Here is an 8,500-nt window from a genome sequence, read left to right on the forward strand (position 1 = left end):
CCTGCTTTGCACAGTGGTTCATGACAAAAAAAAACCCCAAGCAAACCAGCTGTTGGCACGCTAACTGTCTAGAAAACACGGGACAGAGACTGGGAGTAATTAACTCAGTCTTCCTCTTTTCCCTTCTAAAGAGGCAAATGGAGACTTTAACTGGAGAGGGAAGAAAGGGCCAGGGGAGAGCAATGAGACAAGTGGAAAAAGTGTGGAGGCTCCTGGGGAAACTGTGATGGGGCAAGTGTCATGGGGGGGGCAGGGGATTTTTATGGAAGGCACGTAAGGGGGCTTCCCTGCCCACCTGCCTGTGGCTGCTTGCCTGTCCTGGCAGCTCTGCCTAGCACCAGCTTGCAAGAGCTGTCTTAATGTGGGAGGATCTGCTGTCAGGGCAAAGCCATTTCTCTTGTCCCCTCCCTCCTGGGCTGCCACCATTCCCCAGCCTTGTCAAAAGGGCCACCTGTCTTCATAGGGTGATAATTTCCAAACGCCTTTGGCTTTCTTCCTCCTGTGTTTTTGCTGTAACAGTTCCAGGCCCCACATGGTAGTTTAATGGCTGGAAGTTTTTATCTTTTAAACGCTTCTCAATTTGAACAAACTTCTGACTTTTTAAAATGGGGGGGGGGGGGGGGGGTGTCCCAGCCTGGGCTGCCGTGGGGACTGGGTCAGGCACATTGCTTGTGATGGGATACACATGGAATCAGGGATCCCATTCCACCAATTGGACCACTCATCAAATTTCGCAGGAAATAGAAAGGTTTCAATCTGCTTATGTTTTAATTCTGAGGAGCTGCTGGGAATTCAGGCTATGTTTTCACTGATGATAGGTTTTAAGTTTTCTGCTCTTAAGATTTGAGTTGATGCTGTTTGCAGTCCCGCTCAGGGCTCTTCCGTCATTTCTGAAGCTGTGAAAGCAGAGCATCCTTAAAAAATCAAAACAAACTTGTGGATTTCAGCTTTTCCACATGGCTGGAGGGAGCCTTGGGAAGAAAAAGCAAGTATTTGGCTTTGTTGTTCAAGCCATCAAAGCATGCTGCAAACACTACAGAAGAATTTTGCACTAGTTCTTTGCAGGGGAACGTGCCTCCGTGTCCTGCAAAACCAAACTCTGCAACTTTGGCAAATCAGCATCTCTTTGGCGGCACCAGGCTCTCTCCTTTGCACCTGGTGCGATATCCGTGTTGCTGTGGTGGGGACAAGCCTAGAAAACCTGCTCTCACTGCTGTAGGTACGGCCCTGTTGCATCCCACACACGTTTCCTAAGCTCTGCTCTTCTGAAGCCTCTGGCTGGTAGTTTTCCCGATCTCTTCTTCTTGCTGGGTTTGCTTGTAGCCTTGATCTTGTCTCCCCCAGCCTCGCCTCGGCCCCAGCCAGGGCAGGTTTGGAAAGTAGTTGAAAGCTTCACCTTCATCCCTTGGGCTTCTGCAGGTGACCCACAGGTGGCCCCTACACGGAGGTTGAGTTTGTCGATCCACCTGGAAACGTGACAGGAGATCAGGGCAAGGAAAGGGATGGGGCAAAGCGAGAGGCGAAACTCTGTGCCCATGAGTGGGCACAGGTCGCTTCAAAGCTGGGCTGTGTCGCTTAGGGTCTCACCTGGGTGACCTTTGAATATCTGAGCATCTGCCCACCCCAGCTTGTGGCTGCTTTCCCTACACCAGGAAAGCCCAGGCTACTTCCATCCTTGCACATAGGTGTGTGCTCTGTCTCGCCACCATGGAAGAAGACAAGAAATGGCTGGCGTGTTGTGGGAGAAGACCCAAAATGGCCAGGGCACTGTGGGCTCGTGCCTCTGGCATGTCCAGCTGTCTGCTGGGGCTGTTCCCCCCTCATGGCACTCACCTGCGCAGGGGAAGGAGCTGGCAGTCGCAGTGGAAAGGCACATCCCTCAGGTTGAGGATCTCCAGCCCCGTGAAGTTGCTCATATCGGGGATGTTGCTCATTTTGTTACTCTCCAGGTAGAGGCTTCTGATCTTGGGACCGAGGCCAGCGAAGGCATCGGGGGAAATCTGGAACAAAGCAAAGGTGAGTCAGGGGGGTCCTGACAGAGGTAGGGAAGCAAATCTCTGTGCTCCTGCACTGCTACTCAGCTTGGGGGGGGGGGGTTGCTGAGGGCCTGTCCTGAACCTGGTGGGCCTGTGAAAGAGCTGTTGTAAACAGCAGCACATTTGCTCAGGGACTGTTAACAAGTTTCAGTCACACTTTGGGACTCACTAGACCCTGCTCAGCCTTCCTGGAAAGAAGGTGACATGCAGGAGGTCTTAGAGTGCTGTTAAAGGTGGATGGGCCTTACAAGAGTGGTGCTAACACTGCTTTCTTCAGAGAGCAGAGAAATCCAGGGTAATAGAGGTGAAAAGTCCCACAAGATGGCTTGTAATAAGAGCAGGAGAAATAAGGCCAGGGCTGGGGGAAAGGGGTGGTTTGGGGAATGGTCTGGACCCCACTGAAATTGGGCATCCTTAAGGACCACAGGGAGCGAGGCTGTCCCAGGGGAGCTGGGGGACAGGTTGGAGCAAGATAACGCTCCAGCTGAGCCCCAAGCAGCCCCTCCTCCCAGCGAGGCGATGGAGCATCTCCTCCTAAAGTCTTTGGCAGTCTGGGACATCCATTCGGCTGCCCCTGTGAGGGGCCACCAGCCCGGGTGCTGGAAGGAGGTGGGACCTATGGCCATGCCCTGTGGTGCCTCTGCCCTCCAGGGCTCCCCAGCCACACGCACCTGCTCCAGGCCCATGTTGTCCAGGTAGAGGTGCTGCAGGCTGGGGGCCAGTGGCAGGAAGGCACTGGCCCCGACGCGCTTGATGGGGTTTCGGGACAGCTTCAGCTCACTCAGGGCAGGCAGGCCCCGCAGGGCTGCCGTGGGCACCTCCGCCAAGCGGTTTCCCTCCAGGTGCAGCTTCTCCAGCATCTTGGCAGGAGCCAGGGCGGCGGGGGCGATGCGCCTGATGGCATTCCCAGCAAGGTAGAGCCAGCGCAGCCCCCCGACCCTGGCCAGGTCACCCTCCGCCAGCTCCCTAACGGCGTTGTGCTGCAGGTGGAGGGAGATGAGGTTGGGCAGGAGCTGGAAGGCACTCACGGGCAGGCGGGCGAAGGCGTTGCGGTCCAGGTCGAGGTAGGCCAGTCGCGGGGCCCCCTCGAAGGCGGCAGCCGCCAAGGTGGAGAGGCGGTTGTCGGTGAGGTAGAGGTAGACCAGGCTCTCCAGCCCCCGCAGCGCCCCAGGGCGAAGCGCCCGGATGCCGCAGCTCTGCAGGTGGAGGGACACCAGCTCCTTCAGGCCAGGGAAGGCATCCGGTGGCACCGTCTCAAAGGTGTTTCGGCGCAGGTCAAGGAGACGGGTGTCCCTAGGGAAGCCCCGCGGGATCTCCCGCAGGTCCCTGTTCTCGCAGGACCCGTGACGGAAATCAGGGGAGCAGGCGCACCCCCAGGGGCACTGCCCGCTGCTGGCTGCCCTTGGCCGCTCCGATGGCGCGATGGGGCTGGGCCGTGGCCGAATGTGGCCGCATCTCATCTCAGGGGACCTCAGGGAGTCCAGGGGCCGGCCACGGAGGGCGGGGGGTGCGGCGCAGGACCCCTCTGCCTGCACCTGCGCCCTCGCCAGCCAGTCGTGGAAGGGGCGCAGGAGGCAGGAGCAGAGCAGGGGGTTCCCCGCCAGGCTGACCCTTGCCAGCCCCCCCGCCCCAGCCAGGGGCGGCAGCCCCCGCAGCTGGTTTTCGCGGAGGTCCAGCGTGCGCAGCTGGGGGCTGCGGGCGAAGGCATTGGGCGCCACATCCTGGAGGGCGGCATGGTCTAGGAAGAGGTGCTTCAGAGAGGTCATGGCCAGGGCCTCCTCGGCCACATAGGTGATGGGGTTGTGGCCCAGGTCCAGGCGAGTAGCCCCGTCCAGCCTGGCCAGGGCCTCGCCGGGAAGCGCCTGCAACTCGTTGTGGTCCAGACTCAGCCTGCGCAGGGCGGGCAGGGCAGCAAAGGCCTCGCTGCCCAGCACATGGAGGGCATTGTGGGACAGCCGGAGCCACCTGAGGGCCTGCAGTCCCTGGAAGACCATGTCCGGGAGGTAGACCAAGGTGTTTGCCCTCAGGTCGAGGACAGTGAGGGACCCCAGGTGGCCAAAAGCACCCGGCTGGATCTCCTCAATCCGGTTCCCCTCCAGGATGAGCTGCTGGAGAGAGGAAAGCCCATCCAGGGACTCCTGGTAGAGGAGGGTTATGCCATTGGAGGCCAGGTTGAGGTAGACCAGCCTCCCCAGCCCCCGGAAAGCCCCTTCCTCAACCCTCTCCACCTTGCAGCGCTGCAGGTCCAAGTGTGTGAGGTATGGGGTTGCAAGGAAGGCTCCCACTGGGATGACTGTGAAGCTGTTGCCCCGAAGGTCCAGTTTTTTGGTAAGCTGTCGGTCACACAAATAAAATGCCACGTTACCCCAGGGCTGCGATCCCCACCGCCTCCCCCCCTATCCCCTGCCGGTCCCTTCTCCCACCTGCGGCATGGTGTCGGGGACGGCCGTCAGGTTCCCGTTGAGGCAGAGGACGTGGGCGTGGAGGTTGTCGCAGACACAGAGTGTGGGGCAGCGGGCGGCAGCTGCCTCTCCTAGCGCCAGGGCCACCAGGAGCAGGAGGAGCCCCCAGAACAGCCTCATGGCGGAGGGCACCTGCAGCCAGGGAGAGATGGCAGTGAGGCCTGGAGAGGGGCCAGGGTCCTATGTGGCCCCAAACAGCATCACCAAGAGGCACCAGGGGCCACTGCTGTGACCGAGTGGGGGCAGGTCTTGCCATAGCTTGCTCTCACACCATGTTTTCACAGGTTATAAATGAGGAAGATAGCAGAAGGAGAAAATATATATTTAGAATTAAAAGTGAAAGTCACAGATAGCAGTTCACCGCTTAGAAATAACTTTTACCTGGGTTATCTAAACTCCTTGAGGGACATTTGGGAGCACCTATGAGGGGCTTGGCAGGAGCCTGGGGTCACTTGTGGGGAACTGGCTTGGAGCACACACACCTACCCCACCACACCCCCCCCTTACTTCATATATCACTAGCATAAAATTGTCTTGATCTGTACAAGGTATCGATGTTCCTCCTACAATTGAGGCCTGTTTTCTTTGTAAGGCAAGCAGGTATGGCCACCCAGGGGACATGATCACGCTGGCTTTCTGAGCTGCCACCTTTCTTTTAATTGCAAATGTCCCACCTCTGCCGCCCTGGCCATCTCCTGCCTCCCAGCTCTGCGCCTCCCACCTTGCACGCTCCCTGCTCTCCCCCCCGCCCAAGCTATTCATAGCAGGTTTTGGAATAGATCTCCACTGTTTAGCTGCAGGAAGGCTGGGTTGATTTTGGCTGGGCAGGAGCAACCCCCTGGGGCGCAGGTGCTGGAGAGAGGCCAAGGCTGGGGAGAGCACAGAGGGGGCAGCGGGGCTGCAGACATGGCCAATACACCACCACCACCCCCCTGCTCTGGGGAGCAGCAGCAGTGGGGTCTGCATGGCTCAAACCCATGGAGCCACTGTGGTGCCCATCCCCTTGCCCGCCATGGCTCATCGTCCCCCATGGTCCCATGCCCCCACTCTGCCCTCCTGCAGCCCCCACAGCCAGCCCTGCCATGGCTCCCCCGCCACATCGGGGTCAGCCCCCTCCTGTGCAGTGCCCAGCAAGTGCCACTGAGGTGACGGCCCCAGCTCAGATGCCCCGTCTTGCACCTGGGCACCGCCATGTGCCACGCATCGTCCCACCACCCCTTCCCACACACCTGGGGGCTCACACACCCAGGGGCTGGGGGTACCTGGACATGAAGAAGCGGCAAAAAAGAGAGGAAAGCAGCTCCTGTCCCGTCCAGCAGCTCCTGCGCCGGTGTTTGCTCTCCTCGCAGAAGTGAGAGCTGAATGGGCCCCGTTGTGCCGCTTTCCCAGCAGCGCTCTCCAGGCTGAGCCAGAAACACAGAAGGAGAAGGAGGAGGCGGCGGCGGGGGAGGAAGGGTAGAGCACCCCTGGAGAGAGGGCATCGACCTACACATCGCCTCCCCCTCGCTTTGCAGGGGGCCAGGAGCACCGGCGCTGGAAAGCCAAAGCCTGGCATGTCGCAGCACCGACCCGCCCAGAGCCCGAGTGGGGTTTGCACTCACTGTTTCCCAGGCTCTGCCTTTCCTTTCCCGGCTGCGTAAGTCAGCTATGGAGGTGCAGGGCAGAAAGGGGACATCCAGCCAAAATTGCAACAGCAGCATTAAGCCTGAGCTGGCAAGGCGGGCTGTGGGGCTGTGCTGTATTTACAGCCCTCCGGTCTCCTAATTTTGCTGCTTTTCTTGTTTTGAGGAAGCCGGGGGTGGCAGCATCTGTGTGACACACCATTTGCTTGCAGAGGGGCATTGGGGGGGCCTTTGTTTTCCCCCTTCGACTCGCTCAGTTCCTTTGGGTTGGTTTTATCTGGTTTGGTTTTTTTTTTTTTTTGGCTCTGCATTTTGCTCACCCAGGGAACACAAGCAGCTCTGCAGCCCAACACACATCTGCAAGATTTGATACTGTCTCTCTCCCCTTCAAGCCCTTCCCCTGTTCAGCATTCTCAGCTGCCAGAACCAGTAGGTCCCATCCCAGTGCCACCCGTGGGCAACAGGCTTGCTGCCCGCGGTCTGTGAGCCTCCCCACTGCCAGATGGCCAAAGCCTCCCTGGCCACTGCCTTGGGCCAGCATCCCCTCTGTCCCCGCAGGCTCCCAGGGGTGCTTATTGCTCCCATGACACAGGGTGACCACCCAAACGCACTGACATGACGATCAGCTCGGAGGCACCAGCTCTCACACTCACCTCTGCTCTGCTGCGCAGGGAGCCCCACTGGGGGCGTCAGTCTAGAGGGGATGAACCTGCCGCGGTTCATCAAATCACCCAGACCCAATTTGGGGTTGGGGCTGGCCTCAGGGAGGGACAGGTGAAGGGAGTGGGGCCTGTTTTGTGTTCATCAGTGCTCCGGCTTGTGGTCTTCACCTTGCCCTAGCTGCATGCCACCAGCATGGCTGGGTCTTCACGTGTCCCCCCCCGTGCTGCTCCCGCTCAGTCTAGCAGTGCCGCATCCAGTGCCCCAACTCCAGTCTGTCCTCACAGCCACTACCAAGACGACCTTGTGGCACCACCTCTTCTCCACGCTGGAGGTCAGCTTCTTCCCAGACCTGCCAGACATCACTGCCCTCTGCCTAAGGGGCAGCGGGGCAGAGCAGCTCCAGCCGGGCGCTTTCAGGGGCCTGGGGTTCCTTGACCACCTCCACCTGAACTACAACCTCCCCACCCGGCTGCTGGCCACCCTGCACCTCAGTGGCGACCCCATCCACCAGCTGATGTGAAACCACCCGCCACAGCCACCATCACCATCACGACCCTGGCCCCTCTCGAGCTCACCCCGCTCCCCGCTGCCTGCCCCCCCCCCCCCCCCCCCCCCCATATCTCCCCTGACCAGAGCCCCCACCCCTGCCTGGCCAACCATGTGGGCAGCAACGCCTCCCAGATGGTGGCCTGGGTTCTGCTGGAGGACCATGGGGAGGTCGAGGTGTGGTACCAGGCATGGAGTGCTGTGTCTGCCCTTTCCTCAGCCTCCCCCCAGGCTTTTAGTTTACCCAGCAACGATCTCACCAGCTTTAGCTTCTGCCAGCCTTTGCTCTCTCTGATAGGGCATGGGACATGAAGGCAACACACCTGAACTTCCACTTGGTGGGGTTTAACCCACCTCTGCCAGCCCAGATACTTTTGCTTTCCACGAAGGAAAATGTTTCCCCTTTGCCTGCAAGGAGCCTACTACTACCACCACTACAGGGCTTCACTGCTCACAGATGCACCCAAAACTGCTCCATGCACACAGAGCTCTGCGCCACCGCTGCCTTACTGGACTAATGAAGTTCAAACTAAAAATACTTCTGACAATAGCAGTGCTTTTGGGGTGAGATGGTTGCACAAGACAGGCTGAAGCAGCACTGGCATGACCCAACGGTCCTCCAGAGCACCACTGGGAAACAGTCATCCTCTGGAAGCAACTTTTAATGGCAACCAGAATTCACAATTCCCAATTTTTTCCTAATCCTGAGGAATAAGCCAGTTTTACAGGACTTCTGAGTCCATGTCCTACCTAGCAGGAAATCTGTCTCCTGCAGAGACTGTCACTTCTACCCCCACACACCCCTTTTTCCTAGACATCTAATCGTGACACTGAATGCCAGGACCATGGAAATCCTGTTTCTAAAGATTATTTGCTTTTGAAAGAAACATCTCACACTTGTTCTGCTAGTGTGGCTTGGCTGCTCAAAGCTTCCCGCACATGACCCAGCCCACAGGTCTTCATGCAAGCAGCAGCATTCCTCCGACCTCCGCAGGCTGTTGGACAGCCTTGCCCACACAACATGCTCCCTGGGACCCACGGCAGATGGCTCCTGCAAAGGTGAGCCCCTCTGCTTGGTCTCTGCAGGTGTGGTCTGCATGAGGTTCCTTTTCTGCATGACCAGAGGGACATGAAGCACAGGAAGAGCCCAGGGAGCTTCAAGGAAAGCTGT

The 8,500-nt window shown here is 58.7% G+C and overlaps 1 protein-coding gene across 1 annotated transcript; it reads right to left on the reverse strand.

Moving 5' to 3' along the window:
* Nucleotides 1-1,207: 1,207 nt before the first annotated feature.
* On the reverse strand, nucleotides 1,208-4,618 carry CHADL (chondroadherin like). The gene is made up of 4 exons (XM_086461717.1): nucleotides 4,460-4,618; nucleotides 2,708-4,369; nucleotides 1,834-2,000; nucleotides 1,208-1,466 (listed from the first exon to the last, which is right to left on the reverse strand). Exons 1-4 carry the CDS (start codon nucleotides 4,616-4,618, stop codon nucleotides 1,208-1,210), a joined length of 2,247 nt encoding a protein of 748 aa, XP_086317843.1.
* Nucleotides 4,619-8,500: the final 3,882 nt, after the last annotated feature.

The sequence above is a fragment of the Leptosomus discolor genome, chromosome 1, assembly GCF_034619465.1.
Source record: "Leptosomus discolor isolate bLepDis1 chromosome 1, bLepDis1.hap2, whole genome shotgun sequence".
Classification (NCBI taxonomy): Eukaryota; Metazoa; Chordata; class Aves; order Leptosomiformes; family Leptosomidae; genus Leptosomus; species Leptosomus discolor.